This window comes from Emericellopsis cladophorae (genome assembly GCF_022114955.1).
Source record: "Emericellopsis cladophorae strain MUM 19.33 chromosome Unknown NODE_9_length_645218_cov_115_098568, whole genome shotgun sequence".
Taxonomy (NCBI): Eukaryota; Fungi; Ascomycota; class Sordariomycetes; order Hypocreales; family Bionectriaceae; genus Emericellopsis; species Emericellopsis cladophorae.
In genome coordinates, this window is record NW_026250934.1 from 258,503 (window position 1) to 280,225 (window position 21,723).

General features: G+C 57.4%; 9 protein-coding genes across 9 annotated transcripts; 6 read left to right on the forward strand and 3 right to left on the reverse strand.

The window, feature by feature from the left end:
• Positions 1-195: 195 nt before the first annotated feature.
• Positions 196-2,364, reverse strand: J7T54_000653 (uncharacterized protein; the record flags this gene model as incomplete). Its single annotated transcript, XM_051504495.1, has 1 exon — positions 196-2,364. The coding sequence occupies one exon, from the start codon at positions 2,362-2,364 to the stop codon at positions 196-198; it is 2,169 nt and encodes a 722-aa protein (XP_051364007.1).
• A 903-nt stretch (positions 2,365-3,267) lies between these two features.
• J7T54_000654 (uncharacterized protein) lies at positions 3,268-3,966 on the forward strand (the record flags this gene model as incomplete). The annotated part of the gene is made up of 1 exon (XM_051504497.1): positions 3,268-3,966. One exon carries the CDS (start codon positions 3,268-3,270, stop codon positions 3,964-3,966), a length of 699 nt encoding a protein of 232 aa, XP_051364008.1.
• Positions 3,967-4,266: 300 nt separating this feature from the next.
• On the forward strand, positions 4,267-4,810 carry J7T54_000655 (uncharacterized protein; the record flags this gene model as incomplete). Its single annotated transcript, XM_051504498.1, has 2 exons — positions 4,267-4,342; positions 4,395-4,810. The coding sequence occupies 2 exons, from the start codon at positions 4,267-4,269 to the stop codon at positions 4,808-4,810; spliced, it is 492 nt and encodes a 163-aa protein (XP_051364009.1).
• A 277-nt stretch (positions 4,811-5,087) lies between these two features.
• J7T54_000656 (uncharacterized protein) lies at positions 5,088-6,017 on the reverse strand (the record flags this gene model as incomplete). The annotated part of the gene is made up of 2 exons (XM_051504499.1): positions 5,088-5,904; positions 5,953-6,017. The coding sequence occupies 2 exons, from the start codon at positions 6,015-6,017 to the stop codon at positions 5,088-5,090; spliced, it is 882 nt and encodes a 293-aa protein (XP_051364010.1).
• A 991-nt stretch (positions 6,018-7,008) lies between these two features.
• Positions 7,009-12,397, forward strand: J7T54_000657 (Telomere length regulator protein-like protein; the record flags this gene model as incomplete). The annotated part of the gene is made up of 2 exons (XM_051504500.1): positions 7,009-10,038; positions 10,088-12,397. The coding sequence occupies 2 exons, from the start codon at positions 7,009-7,011 to the stop codon at positions 12,395-12,397; spliced, it is 5,340 nt and encodes a 1,779-aa protein (XP_051364011.1).
• A 3,055-nt stretch (positions 12,398-15,452) lies between these two features.
• Positions 15,453-17,091, forward strand: J7T54_000658 (Sugar transporter-like protein; the record flags this gene model as incomplete). The annotated part of the gene is made up of 2 exons (XM_051504501.1): positions 15,453-15,528; positions 15,584-17,091. The coding sequence occupies 2 exons, from the start codon at positions 15,453-15,455 to the stop codon at positions 17,089-17,091; spliced, it is 1,584 nt and encodes a 527-aa protein (XP_051364012.1).
• Positions 17,092-17,814: 723 nt separating this feature from the next.
• On the forward strand, positions 17,815-18,753 carry J7T54_000659 (Glucose-6-phosphate 1-epimerase-like protein; the record flags this gene model as incomplete). The annotated part of the gene is made up of 1 exon (XM_051504502.1): positions 17,815-18,753. The coding sequence occupies one exon, from the start codon at positions 17,815-17,817 to the stop codon at positions 18,751-18,753; it is 939 nt and encodes a 312-aa protein (XP_051364013.1).
• A 176-nt stretch (positions 18,754-18,929) lies between these two features.
• On the reverse strand, positions 18,930-20,369 carry J7T54_000660 (Phospho-2-dehydro-3-deoxyheptonate aldolase-like protein; the record flags this gene model as incomplete). The annotated part of the gene is made up of 1 exon (XM_051504503.1): positions 18,930-20,369. The coding sequence occupies one exon, from the start codon at positions 20,367-20,369 to the stop codon at positions 18,930-18,932; it is 1,440 nt and encodes a 479-aa protein (XP_051364014.1).
• Positions 20,370-21,077: 708 nt separating this feature from the next.
• Positions 21,078-21,473, forward strand: J7T54_000661 (uncharacterized protein; the record flags this gene model as incomplete). The annotated part of the gene is made up of 1 exon (XM_051504504.1): positions 21,078-21,473. One exon carries the CDS (start codon positions 21,078-21,080, stop codon positions 21,471-21,473), a length of 396 nt encoding a protein of 131 aa, XP_051364015.1.
• Between the last annotated feature and the right edge of the window lie 250 nt (positions 21,474-21,723).

Genomic DNA, 21,723 nt, shown 5'->3' on the forward strand with positions numbered 1-21,723 from the left:
TTTGCGGGTGTTTACTACGGATCAAGGAAATATCAACTGCATGGGCTCGGCAAAACGGGCGATGAATGAAAGTCAAATTCTTCACAAGTTGAAAGTGGCATCTTGCTTGCACAATGGGACTGATTGCGTGTGGAGTGAAGTCTTGTTGCATTGATTATAAACTACGGCTGGCTGCTACGTGTCGTAACGAATAGACTACCCTCCGCTCCCACTCCCGCTTCCAGGCGAATAGCTGTTTATCTGGGTATCGTGCAGGAACTCATTCCACGGACTCATGTCAAAACCAAGACTGGCGTCCAGGCTACAACCGAAAGTCATATCGGTAGCAGGTGGATACTGGAACAGGATGGAGGGATCCATGTCCATAGTGTCGAATGGCTGCGCCATCTGCGTGAGACCAATGGCGCTGGGCACCATGGCCGCGGGCTCGACTTGGCGTGGCAGGAGAAACTCTTCTGCGGATACTGGTCCAGACGCAGGCGGCGCGGGCGCCTTGTCTCGCAAGGAGAGATCATCCATCAGAATCTGCGCCCTGGCGGCCTTTGCCCTTTTGTAGAGTTTCTTGATTGGTCTCCACAACGGTCCGTTGGTCGAGTCAGCCGCGGCGCTCCCCCACAGGGGATATACCTTTTCAATCACGTCCCACGCACGCTGCGCCAGGTCCCCGTCCGTCTGCACGCACAGCTCCGCCAAGGCCACCGCCAGCGGATGCCACTGGACGTAACACTTGGTCCACCATGAGAAGCGCTCCTTGAAGGCCCCCTCAGCCATGCGATGGGAAAGCTCCATGACGGACACAGCTGTGCGAAGCATAGTGGCACGCGACACCCGCATGGGCACGACAGTGGGGTGAGATGAGAACGGGTACTGTACGATGAGCCAGAGTTTGAGAATTACGAGGCGTGACACCTCGGCGGCGTAGCGTGATGGTAAACTCGACTGATCGACAGTATGGATGAAGTCGTTCTCCATCGCGCGGACATGGTTGATGAGTTCTTGCTCTGTGGCCAAGGAGTTGTCTGTGTCGTCGTCGTCGGCGGCGGCGGCCACTTGCGATCGCGGGTGGGCAATATGACCAAAGATTGTGCAGCGAGACATGCATACGAGCACAACGTTCTCAGCGTGTGTCGCCTTGGGAACAAGGGGCTCAGTGGTGTCGGGGCCAAAGGCCTCGTCGTCAATATTCGTAGGGCGGATGGTATTGTAAGATGTGGGCGTCAGGATGGCGTCGGACCCTCTGTCCTCTGCGCCGCGTATATCGAGCACCGTGATAAAGTACCAGAGTCGCCGCCGCATCTCACCCTCGAAGGGCGAGAAGTGCTTGCCTTGACCGTCCCTGTGGAGGTTCATAGCCTGAGCCAGTCGCACAATCATCCCAATGAGGACCCATGATGCCCGGCTGGTGGAGTAGGAGCGCAGCATGGTCACGTAGAGGGTCGCAGCCTGCAGTGTGGCTAAATCATCGCTGTTGAGGTAGTCTGCCGCAGCGAGTGCGCGCTCGGCACACAGACGGTATCGAAGGGCCAGGATGTTTTGCTCCTCGCCCAGCTGCGCGCGGCACTGCTCCGGGGTGATTGTAGATATCGCGGCAAAGTATATGCAGAAGAGGAGTGCGTTCATGGCTGGTGGAGGCGTGTATGGGATCGGTATTGACAGCAAATGCCGGATCTCTTGGTTGATCGAAGGGCGATGGAGGATCTTGACCAAAGGGTCGACGTTGAGTGTGTATATCCTCCAGAGAGCCAGGAGCGTCTGCTGCGGAGGGTGTGTGAGGGGACCGCGTTCCTGGTAGTGTTGATTCCCGAGATGAAAGCCAGAGGGTGCTGCGACGGCCTGGATGCCACCGCCCCAAGATTCAGGGGAGTCCTCATAATCCTCATTGTCATTCTCATCGTCAGACGGCTGTTCAAGAGCTGCCTTGATCCCGACGACTTCCCTGCAAAGGTGGCCCCAGAACTCATCACTCATGTACCGAGCAGTCGTTTCCCTGAACGGTTGTCCCGAGGGTTGTCCCGGTACCGAGGAGAAGCTGTCCACCGCTGCAGCAGAGGGCCTTTTGACATGGACATCTCGTGCTGCCGTCCTGGATGCGGATGTTGTTGCGGGGACACCCGTAAGCTTGTCGAGCTCTTCCAACTTTTCCGGATCAGCCTGCCCGACGATACCCTCCAAGCGACTGATGCGCTCGAGAAGTTCACTTTGCCGCAGCCTGGTAACGCGGCGCGTAGGTTTTCGTGACGGGTAGACACACTCTAAGCTCATGCGCGAACATTGGGTGCAGATGGGCTGGGTCTTGTCGCACTTGACCTTGCGCTGGCGACAGCTCGCGCAGCTGAGCACCTTGTCGCCGCGTGCCTCGCTCATCTGCTTGGGTGAAGCTTTCAGGGATGAGTCAATGACGCTTGATGAGGGGAGCTGTGCGTGCGTTCTCACTGGCGTGAGGCTGACACGAAATGATCCTAGAGACTGGAGACTGGGGAGCAGCGTCGCCTATCTGGTTTGTATTCAGACGGTTCACACTCCTCAATTGATGCCGTCGTCATCAAAGTGAGTGAGAAGGATCAGTCAACCCTGTACCTAAACATGTACACGCAGGGATGCAGGCTGCAACTGTCAACATTATCATCACCGTTAATTACTTTGAGTCCCGTCGTCTGTCGATTCAATGGTCCGTCCTCGGTGACTCGGTGAGGCTGTCTGGGCAAGCGAGCCATTGTGATTGGGTGATAAAGAGGAGTCCGGTCCGCTTTTAGGACGTTTTCTATTTAGCCCAAAATGCGCGACGGACAAGTTGAGCTCACAGTTTCAAACTGTCCATTACTCTCCGTCGATACCGACAGCCGGTGGGACACACAAGGCAGGGTCAAGGAAACGGGCGTTTTTGAGGGAGCAAAGCTAAGTGATGACTCTTGCTCAACTCAACTCTTGTGAAATCGAGCCATGCGGAAAAGTCCCGTGAGCATGCCATTCTTCATCTTCTGTGTGGACCAAAACCGAGTACTTGTAGACGACCCGCGTGGGTTTCCGAGCCCCGGTGAGTCACGTCGCGTCCGGCATCGTGAACGTTCACGAAACAGTAAAACGCCCTGTCAGTGACTCAGAGTCTCAGTGAGTCAGTCCGTCAGATGGACACGGGAGGGCAGCCTGGCACTTGTGTCGAAGTGTCGACAAATCCACCGCGAGTCGTTTCTTGGCGGCTAGTGAGCAGCCCAATTGACCGGCAATCCTAGGGATATCCTCTTATTCACATTGAATCTTTTCGGCGTCATGGAGACCCTAGCATCTGGCACTGAGCCCACCATGACCATCGCTCGCTCGACTTTGGAGTGGACCACTATCAAGACGACGCTGCCTGCTCTCCCTTACCCTCCAATAGCAGAACGGAAAGCTGTTCGCACACAGCGGCTCCTCATCAGGCCTACCGAAATGGCAGATGCGGAAGAGTTTCACGAAATGCGCTTGCAGCCCGAGGTCATGAAATGGACCCTTCAGGGCGTCCCAGACGTGGACGTGGAGGCGACGCGCAGGTTCATGGCCAAGACCCTCCCTCCCAATGACACGGAAACGTTCAATTTCGCCATCCGCCTTGCCGAGACAGGCCAGCTTCTGGGCGTGGGCGGCTCGCACATGCGCAACGGCGAGCTGGGCTGGCCAGTAGTTGGGTACATGTTCCGCTCAGACGCTTGGGGGAAAGGATATGCGACCGAGTTTCTCAGGGCGTTCCAGGACATGTGGTGGGCGCTGCCGAGGGCGGAGGTTGAGCTCAAGGTGTCAACGGATACCGTCCAGGGAGAGAGCGAAATCAAGGATGAGTTTATTGTCGCCGTGACGGTGAGAAGCAACATGGGTAGTCATGGTGTTTTGAAGAAGAGCGGGTATAAGCTCATCAAGATTTGGGAGGACGAGGATGCCCAGTTTGGAGACAAGACGATCGACCTGCACGCATTCGCGGCAAAGCGTCCGTGAGAACGGACCACACATCTACGTATTACCTTACGTAGGTGTCCAATTTGTGTATGCCAGCACTATAAGTAGAAAAATGTCCCGGTAACCGGATTTCCAAGAAATATCGAATCACTTTGATAGACAGTGGCCTGCCGAGACAATCGTCGCTTCGGACATTCCTCAATGTCCGGATCGACCGGACCCATACTTCAGGGTCCGTAGACATGTATAAATGTTCGAGAACAAAGTTTCAGCTCTAAAATCAATACCACTTCACTTCACAAGTGACATCATCTACGTACACTTCGAGTTGCTCACGCCATGGCTACACTGCAATACTCCACGCCCTCGCTGCTGGCCGTCGCCACTGGCCTCCTAGGTTCAGCATGGGCATCCGGTTCGTCCAGGCACCTCCAAAACGCATAGTCAAGAACTGATCACTTCACAAGGTACAATCGCATCTATGTCTCTGGTGGGCATGCCCACAGCAATGTCAGCGCCCAATGATTCGGTCTACATCTGGCACGGCATCTTCACACGTGGCATGAATGTCATGCCCAAGGTCGCCATCCTCATCGCAGCCGCATACTCATACGTGGCCTATGATGCGCGCCATCGAGGTGTGAACTGGAAAGGATACCTTGCGGCGGGCGGCGCTGTACTCTTCATCATTCCCTTTACCCTCCTCTTCATTGCCGGTACCAATGCCACCCTGATCAGCGCATCCAAGGGGGCGACCGTCTTGTCACGGGGTAGAGCCTCGGAGCTCATTGGGAAATGGAGCGTGTTGAATCTGGGGAGGAGTCTGTTCCCCTTGGCAGGTGCCATCATAGGGCTGAGCACGTTTCTCGGGAACTTGTCCTGAAGCAAGAAGATTGTTCGTGTTTGCAGAATTCATATTGAGAAATCGTTAGTGACCACTGTTACAATATTTCAGTTCGTGCGTCTTGTCTCCGTGAGATGGCTCCCAAACTAAACTCCCATGGTCTTCTTTGACTCCTCCCCATGCCTGCCCTTGTAACCATAGCCCGGTATTCCGTTAGACTTCTCCTGATCCAGTGTTGCTACTGTTGTTTAGCGAGTGAAAAAAACTCGCCATCGCTGGTCCCCAACTGTTCAAGGTTGATGGGGCGCAGCTGTGACTACTTGCGAGACTTGTTGGCCTTTTCAAATGCCTCGATCGCGGCGCGGCAATTTCCGAGGTTGGACTTGGGCTCCCAGGTATTGGACTTTGAAGAGTACCCCTTCCATTTGACTAGGTAGTAATGCTCAAGCGTGCCAGCTTCGATGACGCTGTCTAGGATCGACTCAATCTCCCACGAGTCCTCCGTAAACCGCTGCTTGGACTCGAGCTCGGTGGTGGGCTTGTTCTTTGGCTTTGTTACCTTGCGGGCCGTCCCTTTCTTGTGTCTGCCCTTAGTTGCGCCCGCTGTGACCGGGCTGGCAGTTGACGCGATGCTTGTCGCCGCCTCCGCCACACGGGCACTGACCCTTCTTTTGGTGCCGGACGCCTTGTGCCGGGTGTTGTTCTTGGTCCCCTTGGGCCGTCCTGGCGACACCCGAGATGGAGTGGTGGGCGCTCGGGACGTTTTCTTGGGTCGACCGCGATGGCGAGAGCCACTGATTGTATCTAGCGGAGCTAGACCGGGAGTGCTCTCCGGTACAGGTTCAGCATCTTGAATTGAAGAGGTGTCTGACGACACAGCCTCGTCTTGGTGCATAGATATGTCCTCTCCTCCGTCCTCATGCTGCTCCCGCAGCACTTCCAAGCATTGAGTAGTTAGGGGCTTCACGTCTCCGTCAATTGAGTCTTCCCACTTGGGCGCGTCTTCCATTGTGGGCGTGGCCATCGACTGCGCGCCGGGGAATGCCTCTTGTGGGAGAGGACGCGAGATGCTATGCTCTATGTATTCCGCACCGATGGAATTGTCCATGTCGCGCTCGAACGCAAGTTTGGCTCTGTCCAAAAATCAGTGTCGCTCCCTATACAGTGGGAAGAGCACTTACGCGAGGTCATCTTGTGAATGGTCGGTATCCACGCTCGTCTCGGAGGCTTCTCTGAATGGGGCCATTGCCACTCGTTTCGGTTCTCTCTTAGAGCCCTGATGGTTAGCACTGGACCGTGTAGAGTTCTCGAGCTTCTCTGGCAGATAGAACTCTTCACTGAGAAGTTGATGTAAGCAACGAACTTTACCAGGCTACGTGGATGAAGTATGCAGCTGAGCGAGAGCGGCCATGCTCGAGAAGAAAGAAACGTAGAAGGCACCCTGAGATCTCACAAAAATTTCACCCCAAGTCACGACGTTATTCACTTATCAAGCCGAAGAACAGATGAAAGCAACAGAGCGCAGCAACTCGAAGTTTCCGAGGCATGACTGCTGTAGCAATTTGAAATTCAAAATCTCACCCTCGCTAGAAGCTCGCAGCAACCAGATTCGCCGGCATGCCGCATGGCTCTCTCTGTCAGTCCGAGAGAAACCTCGCGACGAAGATAAGGGGACAATGGTGTAGCGCTTATGTTGAGGAGTGCAGACATCGTCCGTCTGTGCCAGAACTGAGCAGGTCCTTAGTGTTGTGGGCGAATGCTGTTAAGGCTCTGGAGTGATGCCTCAGACCCACACAGTTGTGCACCGCTGTGCACAGTGTGTTGCATGACTGCACTGTAGGACCCTTAGCAACGCGAGGCTGCCAGGGTTTAGCGTGCGGAGGCAGGAGACATAGGCCCCCACCCCAGTCGCGCCAAGCACCTCTCAACGCGTGCACCGCGAGGCAAGTCGCGTAAAGAGCTTCCTCCCCAGTGGAGGCTGGATTTTCGAGACATTGACCCATGGGATAACCGCATCGTGGATGCGGATTCCACTACTACGCACGTCTGTCTCCAAGGCTCATCCCCAACGACGCATCATCTAGCTACTTGCTCAAGCAGTCGACACGTTAAGACTCGCTCAATTTCTTCTCACAAACCAGATTCCTGCATCCTAATGTTATAACAAGTCCCAAGCCTTGCGCACTCTGCCTCTCGAGTCGTCAAGATTGCCATCTTTGGGCTGCGTGGCGGCTGTCATGGCATCTTCGACTCCGGCATCGACAATCCTGGACAACCTCCCACCGCGACCGCCGACGCCGCCTCGTGATACGAATCATCGAGAAACAGAAACTGCCGACGCCTCTGCGTCCCTACGCAATCGACCCTTGCCTTCTCCCGAGGCTGCTGTGCAGACGTTGCACACTCCGCCAAACGGCAACTCGCCTGCAACCCCGTCATGCGCCCATCTGACCGACGGATCTGCAAGTCGACTGGGCAAAAGGGTCGTGTGGTCAGGGCGTACCGAGTACAGGGACCCTCCGGACTACAAAAAAGCATTCGACAGCCTCGACAGATCGTCTCCCGTCTCTCTGTCTTCGGCAGCCCGATCGAAGCCGCTCAAGGGCATCCTGAAGATCACGGCGTCACCCGTCACCTTCGCTTCGCCACTCTCATCCCAGCTCGATGGTAATACAGAAACCCAGAGCATAGCCGAGATGCTCGAATCTACCGTCAAGCACTTGGCGGGCTCGGAGAGGGACTCTAAGCTGGATGCGTACATGATGCTGGTTCGAGGGCTCAGGGGCTCCAGCAATCTTCCAGACCGAGTGGCGTTACAGGCCAAGCTCGGCTTGCTGATGCAATTTATCCAGCGCGACATGCTTGCGAAACAAGAGGATGGATCCGCCGACTTCCAGCTCGTCAACCAGGCCCTGAAGACGTTGGCTACATTCCTGCAGTTCGGAGATGTGAAATCGGCTGTCCCAAACGAGGCGGCTGCTTCCATCATGGACCAAGCCATTCGAACCTTTGAAGATCCTTCGACATCGAAAGAGAGCACACGAAACTTCATGCACATTGTGCGCTGCCAGAACTTCTCGCCAAAGATCATGACGGCGGAGCGCGTCGCCAGGATAGTCCTTGCGTTGCACAAGATCGACGACCATGTCAAGGGAAAATCCATCATTATGAGCCGGATCATGCTGTACCGAAGGCTCGTGTGGCAGTGCAGGAGCCACATGGTGGCGGTCAGCAATGGCTGGCTCAAGGACCTTTTTACGGACATGCTAAGCACGATCCAGGAAATACAATCGAAAGCAATCGAGCTGGGATTGGAGGTTGGGTATCTCTACCGACAGGAAAGGAGGCTTGCCGCCGAGGTCAAAAACATCCTCGACACCTCCAACGAACAACAGACATATATGGAGTTTTACATGGACAAGATGCGGGCTATGTTGGCGGACAAACAACGCTCGTACGCCGCTCCCCAGATATGGAGCGTCGTGACATTGTTGGGTCGACGCTGTCCCCTCGACCAGTGGGAGCACTTTACGGCATGGTTCACACTGATACAGGGCGCCTTCAACACGTCTGACTTGCGGACAAAACAAGAGACCAACTACGCCTGGAACCGATACGCTTGTCTGTCACTCAAGGAGACCAGCAAAGTAACACCACGACTACTAGAAGGCCTCGTAAAGCCTTTGACAAGCCAGTTGCGGCGTAAACTGAACGAAAAGTGCCCCGAAGACAGCAAGAAATTGAGGCGGACAGTCATCAGCGGTGCCTGCACATTGTACTACTACCTGTTCTCCCCCGGTAGCGAACAGAAGAAGGAAACGCTCGTGGCGTGGGATTCTGCTGTTCAGCCAGTCATCGCGCAGCTTGTGACGGCCACATATCCCGACGATCTTGCAACGGCGACACGGATCCTCTTGCGCTTGGTGGACGTGTCGACGCCTATCCTGTGGAAGCCGGAGCGCATCCAAGCAACGGCCCCTGTAAGGCCAGACGAGCTGCCTTCGATAGACCCAAAGTGGATCAGAGCGCATTCGGATCGCATATTCAACGCCTTGGGTGGCATCATGCCGCAGTCGGTGCAAAATCTCGCTGACCGCGACAGCCCGGCTTACAAACTCTGGAAAGCCATGGTTCACGCTGTCGCTGCCGCGTCGGCCAAGGACATCAAGGTATCAGATGAGACCGTTGCCTTTGTAGCGCGCTCGCTGGGTCTTCTCTCGACTATCTGGAGCGCAGGCTGTGCAGATGAGGAATTGTTCACAACCAAGTTCTTGCCTGGCATACGTAACTTCATCACGGTCCTTGTGGACAATCTGGGCCTCCTGCCCCTTACTGGGAAGAAGTTGTCTGTGTCAGCGGACAGCGCCAATGTCTTCGAACCCATCGCGACACCGTCACATCGTCCGGCGAAGCTCCAAGGTGTGGTGGCCACACCTCTTCAGCATCTCTTCAACATGCTGTCCGTGGTACCGATGGGCGGTCGTGACAACGACGACCTTGCCGCGTTCTTCATTTCGACGTTCGAAATGTTCTTAGCCGGACAGGCCGACAAGGCACGCATCGACTTGGTCAGAGACCTCCAACGCCAATCGCCCGCCAGCGCCTCGGCACCGTATGCTGTGTGGATGCTGGGTTCTCAGGCCGTTGCTTTGACCTTGTCAGGCGATATCAAGCTGGACAGCAATGGCGACCGTTTTCTCGGGCCCGAGTTTCGAGAGATTACCAACTTCCTCTGCAATGGCCTCCTGTCCCATCCCAACCTACCTTCTCAAGCCTGGATGTCCATCTTCAACAACTTCAGCCAGCGTGTGACATCTGGCTTTGGAGATGCTGGGCGTGCTATAGTCATCATTGAACCACTGGCCAAGGTTCTTGTTGATGTTGATCAGGCCGTGGCCCTCCATCATGAGGCCAGCTGTGCCCTCATTGAGTCTGCTAGGTTTCCTCGCGACCGACAGGCAATTGACGCGGCGCGACGCAGATTATGGGGTGCTGAGCTTGTGCCCAGCAAGACGACGGACCCCTTTGATCACCTGTACAGACTGGCTGATCGTAAGCTGATCACTTCCTACGAGGCGCTCAGGGAACAAGGAGGCTCGCAATCAAGGGCAGTCACAATGTTGAAAGCTACGAAACAATTCATTGCAGCCTCTTTCAGCTCGACAGGGTTTGCATCAGCTTCTCGACTACAGCACGGAGTCTCCGTATGGCTCTTGGACGAGAAACGACTAGTCAAGCACTCCAACGATGACGAGCTTGCCAATTCTGTAAGTGTTCCGCTGCCTTGTGAGATTCATAGCTGATCAAGTGTCCCAGCTTCTCGCCTTATGGGCCGATCTTTGCTCCGAGATGGCCAAGGCTCGCCACTTGGAGAGGAGCCAATTTCAGCAGCTGGACACTCTTCTCTCGGCCGCTTTCCAGAGCACGTCTCGCCCCGTGCAGAGCAAAGCAGCCGAGACCTGGAACGCCATTGTCAGGGAGGATGAAACGCCCGAATGCTCCGATAGTCTGAAGACGATTGTATCATCCCTACAATCCAAGGTTGACCTGCCACTAGCTGGTTCAGACCAGTCAGGGGGGTTTGGCGCTCAGATGAGCTCAGACCCCGAACCTCAGCCGGGATCCGCCGTCGGCCTACCATCGACGGGACAGTCGTCGGGTGTCAGCTTGCGCTCGAAGCCCACGATGACTGCCAAAGCACGAGAATCGACCATCAACAGCGCCAAGAAAAGACGTCTTGATGCGACACCTGAGGCAAGCCCGGTCCGAGGGTCGAAGCGTCTTGCACGATCAAGTCGTAACACGACTCCACGTCTGCGTCACGACAACTCGCAAATCCAGTTCCAGCCCATTGCTTCGTCGTCTCCCGAACAGGGAGAGTCACAGCACCTCACAGAAAGGCAGAAGGAAGTCCGGGAGCGGCAAAAGGAGAATGTGTTCCTCGGCTCCGATGCGCAGCTCGAAACCCCAGACAACGACCTGGAGGCAGCGACCGCTTTAGAAGATGCCTTGTCGACACCAAAGGCCAAGGCCAACGGCGCGCTCGAGTCAACCCCGCAGAAGACGACGTACGAAGAGCACATAAGCTCCACGCCGACACCTCGTCGCGGCCAGCTGATCCCGATGGACCTGGACAACGACCCGCCATCCTCGCCCCCCGAGGTCAGGCCATATCCTCTGTTGTCGGAGATGCACTCGCGCTCGAGTGCGAAGAGTGCACTAGAGGAGCAGTGGTCCTCGCCGGTGACATCGCCTGTCCCCGATCGACAACGCGTGCCTGCGGCGGTTGAGGTACCACACGTGAACTTGACCAACGACAGCACACAGCCGTCGACAGAGCCTCAGCCACATGGCAGGCAAACACGCTCGACCAGGAAGCCTGACGTGTCTCAAGAAGAGGTCATTCCATCCAGTGTGTCGGACATGGCAAGCCCAAGCCTCGCCCGTGTTACTCGCGCCAAGCGCACGAGGGGCTCGCGGGCGAACAAGGCGCAAGAACAGCCGCAGCTACTAGCCTCTGTTCCGCAGCGAGCGGCGACACCACCGCAAGCTGCCCAGTCGTCCCCCAAGTCGGGTGCAGATGATGTATACGTGGACGCCAGGGCAAGCCCCGCTATCTCACCACCCCCAGAGTTGCCGGTCATGACGCAGGAGTCGAACGACACATCCTTTGCCTTTAGCGAGACGGACGATTCTCAATTTATGAGATTTGCCGCGGAGATGGAGTCTGGAGCGCCGGTTCGCCATGCCCCTGCTCTGACCCGCGAGTCGTCCTCTTCGCTGTCCAGTGTACAAGCCGTGGAGGTGTCGGCCGATATTGTCAAGTCTACGCCAACAGAGCCTGTCGAGGTGGTGACGGCTGTGGTCAAGGCGGAAGAGGAGGCTGAGGAGGAGCCCCGTAGCCAAAGGAAAAGGGGCAAGAGAAAGTCAAGCGCAAGGAGTCATGACACTCGCCAGAAGAGAAGACGGTCCGAAGAACCCGACGACAACGGTGCCGACGAAGCGCGTGAGAATAAGGATCTCGGTGCACAGTCAGTACGGGAAGTGGGTGAACAAGATGCAGTGGATGCGCCGGAGCCGGAGCCGGAGCCGGAGCCGGAGCAAAGACCCACCCGGGGTAAGGCTAAGCGCCGTGCCAAGGGGGCAGCCAAATCCAGTGCGAGGAGAAGCGCACGTCGGATGCAGGTGGAGGAAGAGACGCGCGAGTTGGGGGATGTCTCTGTGGAGGTTGGCCCTGTGGAAGTTGTGGGCACGAGCAAGGGGGACGACGACGCGTCAAGCAGCCGAGACACGGACGAGGAGATTATGTCGCAGCTCGTTTCCGAGTCGAATGCGGCGTCGCAGGCCGGGAGCGTACCACCAGAGGCATCGCTCGTGGTCATCGAGGACTCCATGGCGACATCTTCGTTCTCCCTGGACAAGGCTGTCCAGGCAGAGGTTGAAGAACAGGGGCGGCTCGAAGCTGGAGAAGCGAAGAACGCAGAGTCCATCATGGGCATGCTCTGTGCTGGCATGGCAGGGCTGCAGAATGCCAGCCTGTCCCGGGACGAGTTTAACCAGATTGAGGACATGTTGATGGAGATGAAGAGGGAGCTGTTTGACGCAGAGCGCCGTGGCCGGGGTTGAGCGAGTGGTTCGCGAGCTACGCATCGACTGGCGTTTTATTTTGTGTGTTTTGTGTACATGAGCCTACTTATGTTTGGCCTGGTCTGGTGTTTGGTGTGTCTTTGCTTTGCATTGTAATACATTACATAGGGTGTTTATACGGAGGATGAGCATGCATACCAACCATCCAGTATGGGGCGTCGATGGGGGGAATCCGTCGCCAGTGTGGGAGTCTACGTTACGAGTATTTATATCAAATTGAACATGATGGGAACCGATCTTGCGTGGCTTGGGCAGTTCAACTCGCGTCCAAGTACCTCGCTTGCAGAACCTAGACGAGCACGTGTGCAAGGGGCACTGCGGGTCGGGCCCGAACAGCGACATGAAAGGTTGGTTGGTTGCAGTCAGTGTAACCAGACACGTCAGACTACGGGGTAGCGCGAGTCTGGACGCTGGCGGCATGTGGCAAAAGAACCCCGAAGAACGTGGGTGATGGTTATGATCTGGAGTTGACGTTGGCATTTGGGGCGCACATAGACCGGGGATACTGGGGCCGAGCTCGGGACGCCTGCGTGCCGATCACCATGATCGAGGTGGTGGTTGCAACTTGCAAACACAACACGAATGAGTTCAGGGCGGGATACTGAAAGGGGCAAGCCGGCGATGAGGAATTTGAGTTCCAACTTTCACGGGAGTCGGCAGAGATCTGGTAGTTTTCAGTACTTTAGCCCCAAAACGAGACGGGGGGTTGGCTGGTGGCCCTGTTGGAGGGAGGACGCATGCGAGAAGTGCAGGGCTGGCTAGACTAGTGGCGTGAACAAGAACTTCCAGAAGCAGACAACAAGAATGATTAGTTTGTGAAGAGCGGGATCCCATACATCGGTAGCAAGTTCGGAGTGTCAGACATCGACCCTTCTCTGCTGCTGCCTGCAGCGTTGGGTGTGTCTTGCGCGCGACTCGTCGTCACTCCACACAGCAGCCATCCGCAAGGCATTCATGTTTCTTAATTCACTTGCCGCCATATCCCTCCCTCACGGATAGTCCGTCAGTCGCCCATCTCACGCCTCGCCCAGGCACGACTCGCGAGCACTATCGCAAGTAAGCTTAATCGGTCCGGGGGTCACGACGTGACGTCAACGTGCACGACGAGCGGGCGGTCTCGCAGTCGCAGCGTCTGAGAAGAAGGCTGCTTAGACATTGCGATTGGAAAAAGATTGAAAGAGGGGAAAAAAGGCGCTGTTATCCACCGTGACACGACGTAGTGTGTAGCGAGATACGGAATCTGAGGCCAGGCATGATGATGGTGGTGGGGCCTTGGCCGAACAGCGATGCCCTGTCCAGCATTGAGGCCTCCTAAGTTAGAGATGATTGTTCATTGTTCACAGGTTTTGGCTTTGGATGGGAGTCGTGATGAGGGCTGACTTGAGGCAGTGAGATGAAGCCCAGATGGACGATCCGAGATACGGTGAATCTTACTTACTAGTACCAGGTACCGCGAACATGCCGCTCCTGCCCCCTGGAGCGAGTGAGGCTTTTGCTTGGCCGTGGAAAGAACCTTCCCTGTGTGTCTTGCCGTACCATTGACGACTGACCGGAAATACGGCAACGGCACCTCTGACGGGACATGGGCCGGCCGCAACGACACGACCAATCAACTCGTCCAGCCACCAACCCGGTCGGGGCATTCTAACTCTGTCCATCGCGTCCAGTTTCTTCTGCACTGTCGCGTTTCTCTCTGTATCGTCCTGGCCCTAGGTTTATCGCCTATTTGTGCGCGCGCGCGAGCTTCTAGTGTGTAGTTGACTTACACGCAGACAAGACGCATGAAGTCGAAATCGCCAAGTCTCTCTACCCGGCTACATCGGGCTGTCCCAGGCTTGGCCCTCTGGATCTGCGGGTTGCTGGCTTGGCGCTCCACCGTTGTCCGCGGCCTGTCTGTCTGTCTGTTTGTCTGTCTGGCACGACATGACCCACCCACCACCCGATGCTCAACTTCTTGTATACGTAAAACCGACAAAACGGACCATGAACCATGGATTCAGAATGCGCGACAGAGACAACGAGGCAGGCAGCAACAGAAGACCCGGGGGCACACACAGGCGACGAAACGCAACGGCATACCGCTTTCGGCAAGTCGCCGGAAGACTTCTGTCTCCAGACTCCAGGCCAGTCCCCTGCCAAATTCCTTGCTGATAATCCCTATTCAAACCTTCATTCCACATGTCCGTCCCGCCGCCCCAGCTGGAGAGAAGTTGGGGAAGTGATCATAAAGCTCGCACGCACGCTGCAAATTCAGTGGCCTCCCCTCCAGTCCCCAATGGTGCCTGGAGTCTGTCCCCACGAATGACGTCCTTCTGCTTCCTTCTCGTCGATGCTCGTCTCCAACACGGCGCATGCCGATACACGAGGCAAAGGGTACGTATAATGAACCGCATTAAATAGTGCGAGCCACTATCTACACGGGCACCGTGTCGATGGCTGACTGTCACCGAACCCGTCCAAAGTGGCATGTACGAAGTGGCTAGACAAGGCGTCTATATGTAGATATTCTGGAGGGTGAACGACTGTCGAAAGAAGGAATGCTGAATTTATCAATCAGCCACTGAACGTATTCATTCATGGCTCTGTCAACCGGTCGTCGGCCCCTGGCCGAACCATCGAACCAACGAGCGGTGCGTGCGTACCAACCACACACTTGTCACTCGCTAGGGCACCCTCTGTACGCAATGTCCTCACTCCAACAAGTCGATGGGTCTTGTCTCCATCGGCCTGCGGTTGCGCATCATGCGTCGCGGCTCCAAAACTCTAACGCGCACATTCCCGATCCCAGCAGCCATGCCCGCCATGGGCACCTTAGCGCGCACCACCCTTGGACCACGCGAGGATGAACCCTTGGATATTCCGTACTGGAGGTGCCTATCAGACTAGTCAGTCTAGTCGGTCTATATAAGAAACTCTGAACCGCCGTTCTCCCCCATCTCCTGCCCATACAGTCGTCCACGCTCCCTCCCCATCTCCCCGTGGTGTCTACGCTTCAAGCGGTATCGCAAGCGAGCAGGCAGCATCACCAACCATCATGGGCAAGAAATTCTTCGGCCTCCGAGGCAATGCCCTCAACTGGGCCATCTCTACCATTGCCGGCACAGATTTCCGTGAGTGAACCTTGGCCTTCACGTTGTCAGTCAACACAAAGCTTACACCACACAGTCCTCTTTGGTTACGACCAAGGTGTCATGGGCGGCATCCTCACCCTGCCCGTCTTCCTCGCTCAATTTCCCACCATCGACCCTAACTCGGATGACCCTTCGTCCTCGTCGGCCGCCCGGTCCACGTACCAGGGCATCGCCGTCGCTTCGTACAACCTCGGCTGCTTCATCGGTGCCATCTTCACCATCTTCATCGGTAACCCTCTCGGTCGTCGCAAGATGATCTTCCTCGGCACCGCCATCATGGTCGTCGGCGCCGCCCTCCAGGCCAGCGCCTACACCCTGCCGCACTTTATCATCGGACGCATCATCACCGGTCTCGGCAACGGAGGCAACACATCCACCGTGCCCATGTGGCAGTCCGAGACGTGCTCCGCCCACAAGCGAGGCAAGCTCGTCATGATCGAGGGCGCCCTCATCACCGGCGGCATCATGATCTCCTACTGGATCGACTTTGGCCTCTCCTTCGCCCCCGGGTCCGTCGCCTGGCGCTTCCCCCTCGCCTTCCAGATCGCCTTCTGCATCCCCATCCTCTTCACCGTCCTCTCCCTACCCGAGTCGCCCCGCTGGCTGATCCTCAAGGGCCGCGAGGAGGAGGCCCGCGAAGTCATCGCCATCATCGCCGACAAAGCGCCCCACGACAAGTACGTCGAGAACGAGTTCAGGACCATCAAGGACACTGTCATGGAGATGAGCCAGGGCACGTTTGGCGACCTCTTTGTCCGCGACAAGAACAGGACCTGCCATCGCACCATCATCGCCTTTGTCAACCAAATGTTCCAGCAGATCTCCGGCATCAACCTCATCACCTACTACGCCGCCGAGATCTACCGCCGAATCGGCATGGGCCCTACCCTCTCCCGCCTGCTCGCCGCTCTCAACGGCACCGAGTACTTCCTCGCATCCTGGCCCGCAGTCTTCCTCGTCGAGCGCGTCGGCCGCCGCAAGCTCATGCTGTTTGGTGCCGCCGGCCAGGCCGCGACCATGGCTATCCTCGCCGGCGTCAACTCGGTCACCGACAAGCTGGGCTTCCAGATTGCCGGCATCGTCTTCCTCTTTGTCTTCAACACCTTCTTCGCCATTGGCTGGCTGGGCATGACCTGGCTGTACCCGGCTGAGATCACGCCCCTGCGCACCCGCGCACCCGCCAACGCCCTCTCCACCTCGTCCAACTGGATCTTCAACTTTATGGTCGTCATGATCACCCCCGTCGCTTTTGACACCATTGAGTACCAGACCTACATCATCTTCGCCGCTATCAACGCCGCCATGGTCCCCTCTGTCTACTTCTTCTTCCCCGAGACCGCCTACCGCTCCCTCGAGGAGATGGACGGCATCTTCCAAAAGGTCTCCGGCTTCAAGGGCGCCTTTGACGTCGTCAAGGTCGCCAGGGAGGAGCCTCGGCGCTACGGCAAGGACGGCGAGCTGCTGATGGACGTCGAGGGGTTTGAGAAGGCGCCCGGCTCCCATGGCAACGGCAGCTCTGAGGACGCGGGCGTCTTGCGCTGATAGAGGTGCCCCCGTCTGACAGGCACGCCGCACGCGCGTGCATCGAACAGAGAGTAGACGCTAGCCACACATTGTTGTGTATAAAGACGTCGAGATAGATACCCTTGCTATGATTCGTTATTAGAATGAATGAATACGATGTCCAAATCTGCATTTGTTTATTTTCGCTGCATTGTAGTTTCAGTCATTGTGATGGCCGACGCCAAAATGCCCTACATGATGCATTTGTCGTGTCGAAGCGAAGCGAGCCGCCCCGCGCCTGTTTCAGGTGAAGCTAGTGTTGCCTAGAAAACAGCCATCAAGGGCCCAAGGCAGTACGTCGTACTGGCACGGCCACCTGCTCTTGCCTTGCCACGCCAGTTGTTCCAGTCGGGGATCAGAGCACGGTCAGCGCCTTCCCTCTCGCGAGTTGAGGGTCCGAGGGAGCCCCTCATTGTCGTTGTAAAGAAGCAACTGCCCCGCCATCCCCATCCTGCCTTCCCCCCACATCTCAACAGCAGCTGAGCTCTACCAACCTCGACTCTACATCACTCGTCCAGCTCCAGCATCCGACATCGACTTGCCAACGTCTTCTGTACTACCATCTGCATCACCAGCGACTGCCCTGTACGACCAGCCTCGATTCATTCACGACTACACACGGACACCACTCATATACAGATACCCCGCCCGCATCACGCAAGCACGTTCAGATCCCCCACCAACATTACAAGAAACTTGACCATGGAGCGCGCCAGGAAACCAACAGCCCTCGCCACGACACCAGGCCTCCCGCCGCAGCCCCAGGTGACACTCACCGACTCCAACGCGCGCCTGACGGCCACCCTCCCCACGGGCGAGTCCATCGACATCCTCCTGCACGGCGCCACCATCCTCTCCTGGAAGGACGCCGCCGGCCGCGAGAACTTTTGGCTCAGCGACGCCGCCAAGCTCGACGGATCGGGCGCCGCACGGGGCGGTATCCCCATTGTCTTCCCCGTCTTCGGCACCAGCGATGGCCACGGCGCCGAGAAGCTGCCGCAGCACGGGTTCGCGCGTAACTCGCGGTGGGAGTTTCTCGGCAAGAGCACGAGCGAGGCCGCCAAGGAGGGCGTCAAGCTCGACTTTGGCCTCTCGTCGCAGAACCTGAGCGACGACGTCCGCGCCCAGTGGCCGTACACGTTTGGCCTGCTGTACAGCGTCACCTTGGACCGCGGCAGCCTCAACACGACCCTCGTCGTCACCAACGACGGCGACGTCCCTTTTGAGTTCCAGACCCTCCTGCACAACTATTTCCGGGTCGACGACATTGAAAAGGTCACGGTCACGGGCTTCGAGGACGCGCCCTATGTCGACAAGGTCGACCAGTTCAAGACAAAGTCCCAGGCGGGGCCCGTCACTTTCGCCGGCGAGACGGACAGGGTGTACACCCCGGCCCAGGGGCCGGGCCACCCGCTGGTGATCGAGGAGGACGGCAAACCCCGCTTCCGGATCGTGCGCGACAACCTCGAGGACGCCGTCATCTTCAACCCCTGGGTGGACAAGGCGCAGGGCATGGGCGACTTTGAGCCCAAGGACGGCTGGAAGAAGATGCTCTGCGTCGAGCCCGGGAGCGTGAGCAAGTGGCAGACGCTGGAGAAGGGCGATGCCTTCGAGGCCGCCCAGACCATCTACCTGGTGTAGAAAGGGAAGAAAGACGGGACCATGCATGTAATGAAGGGAGGCAGAGACAGTCACAGGTAGACTTTGAGTAGCTGCACAAGATTTGCATCGCAACCGTACGCCCTCCATTTTTTTTTTAATTTGCTTTGCCCCCATCTTGCTTTAACTTTTTTCTTTCTTGTTCTCCAAACAATCTCTCACACCACGGCAATCCCTTTCCCCTCCTGCGACAGGTGGTCCGCAATCAAAAAAGCCAGCTCCAGTGCCTGCTTCTCATTGAGCCGCGGGTCGCAGAACGACGTGTAGTTAGTCGAGAGGTCGTCCTCGCCCAGACCCTCGCTCCCGCCCAGGCACTCGGTCACCGCGTCGCCGGTGAGCTCCAGGTGCACACCGCCCAGGTAGCTGCCCTGCTCCTTGTGGATCTTGAGCGTCTCCTGCAGCTCGCGGTAAATGTCGTTGAACTTTCTCGTCTTGATGCCGGTGGGCGTGCTGACCGTGTTGCCGTGCATGGGGTCGCACTGCCAGACGACGCAGCCCTCGTACTCCGAGTCCTCGACGGCGCGGATATGCCGGGGCAGCAGGTCGCGGACCTTGGTGGCGCCGTAGCGCGTGATGAGCGTGACCTTGCCCGGCTCCCGGTCCGGGTTCAGCGTGCGCAGGAGGTCGAGGATGTCCTCGAGCGGTGTGGAGGGCCCGACCTTGACGCCGATTGGGTTGGCGATGCCGCGGAAGAACTCGACGTGGGCGTGGTCAATCTGTCTCGTGCGGTCGCCGATCCAGATAAAGTGCGCCGACGTGTCGTAGTACTCTTTCCTGGGCTGCGCAGCAGCAGCGGGGCCCTCAGCCGTCGGCGAGGCGGTGCCCCCCGTCTCGGGCGACGTGAGCGTGGCAGGCTTCTCCAGCAGCCGAGTGAGGGCCTGCTCGTACTCCAGCAAGAGGCCCTCGTGGCTGGTGAAGAGCTCAACCGTCTCGAGACCCGTCTGGCGCGAGTTGATGACCTGGAGGAAGCGCAGCGTCTGCTGGATGCTCGTCGCGATGGCGCTGTACTTCTCCTTGAGCGCGGGATCCTGCACGTGGCCCAGGCCCCAGTCCAGAGGACGGTGCAGGTCGGCAATGCCCGACGACAGGCTGGCGCGGATAAAGTTGAGCGTCGCGGCCGAGTGGTGGTAGGCCTGCACGAGCCGGCGCGGGTCGAGCTCGCGCTCGTCCTCGTGGAAGCCGTTGAGGATGTCGCCGCGGAAGCTGGGGATCTGCCGGCCGTTGACCGTCTCCATGGGACTGGAGCGCGGCTTGGCGTACTGGCCGGCCATGCGGCCGATGCGGACGATGCGCTTGCCGGTGCCCCAGATGAGGACGAGGCTCATCTGCAGGAGGAGCTTGATCTTGGACTCGATGGCCGACTGCTCGCAGTAGGAGAAGAGCTCGGCGCAGTCGCCGCCCTGGAGCAGGAAGGCGTTGCCGGCGGCCACGTCGCGCAGGGACGCCTTGAGGCGCTGGATCTCGGCCGGGTGGACAATGGGCGGCAGTCGGGTGAGCTCGTCGCAGGCGGCCGTGACCTTTTTGGGGTCAGGGTAGGCCGGCGCCTGCTTGATGGGCTTGGAGCGCCATGTTGAGGGCTCCCAGGCGGAGGAAGACATTTGGTGGTAGGGGGTTGTTCTTCTTGCCTTGGCCTCCTGGGGAAAGTTGGATTCTTCGGGAGGTGAAAGAACCCGGGGCGACACTGGATGTGAACGTCTCAATAGCAGACGAATCCAGGGGACAATAAGGACCTGGCCAAGCCCGAGTTACGGTCGTGACTCAACCCTGGGAGGTGGTAGATGGTACGTGGGTCTTTGTTACTCTATGCTGTGGTCCGACACCGCAAGCCAATTGGATAGTGTCTAGTGTTAATCGTGGTCGCTGTTTTTTTTGGAGGCAGTAATATTGTGAAGATCCGCATCCAAATTAGATCGCGGAAGGGCTCGTTGCGTTGCGGTTCTTAACTGTGAATAAATTTTTATGAGGTCCGAGCCGTAGGAAGCCGTTTCAGGCAATGACGCTACTTGCGCAAGAGAACTGGGCTACCCTAGGTCAAATGCCAGTATGACAGAGAGACTTTGACATGGGTGTTCATAGGTACTCTTGGAGTATTCTATGTTGTAAAATCTTGATGGGAGATTTAGCTTGATCTAGCCAAGCGCTGCGCTGCCATTCGAGCGCGCTGATCTGTTCCAAAACCGACCATTGGTACCTTAAGTTGGCCCATTTGAAACTCCCACCACGTCCCCTCCGCCATCCATGCACTCCAACCTCCAATCACCAATCTACCTACCTCCCACAAACCACCAAGCCTCCCTCCACCCAACATGACCGAAGCTCAGCCCCCCAACGTCGTCGAGGGCGCCACAACAGGCGACTTTGAAGACGAGCAGTCCCAGAAGCCCTCCTCCGCCGAAGACCGCAAGGCCGCTTCGGCCCTCGCCTCGCTCGACGCCGCCGCTCCCAACGATACGGACAAAGCCGCGCAGAACATCGACCAGGCCGCTGTCAACAAGGCCATGGGCGGTGCCGGCGGTGGTGCCGGCGGCGGCGCCTCCCACGAGACCGCGGCCGCCGCCCCAAAGAAGAGCGTCAAGGTCGACGCCGCCGACGTCTCGCTGCTCGTCGACCAGCTCCTTCTCGCCAAGCCCAAGGCTACAGAGCTCCTCAAGGCCCACGACGGGGATGCCGTAAAGGCCATGAGGGCCTATGTCGCAGCGTAGATTCAAGTAGAAAGAGGAGGGATATCTGCATTGTCCAGGGAAATCACACAGAGTCACAGACGCTGGTCACAACACAATCAACGCAGCCCGCTGGAGGTTATAGTATTCAATTACCCTGGACATGTTCCCAGAAGGCTCGCCAAAATAATAAAACCGACAGAATACTCCAAACGCTATTAAGCTGACCTGGTGCGAATGATATGGCGCGACGCGTGCCATGATGCAAGAAGAACCAAAACCTAAGTAGTCA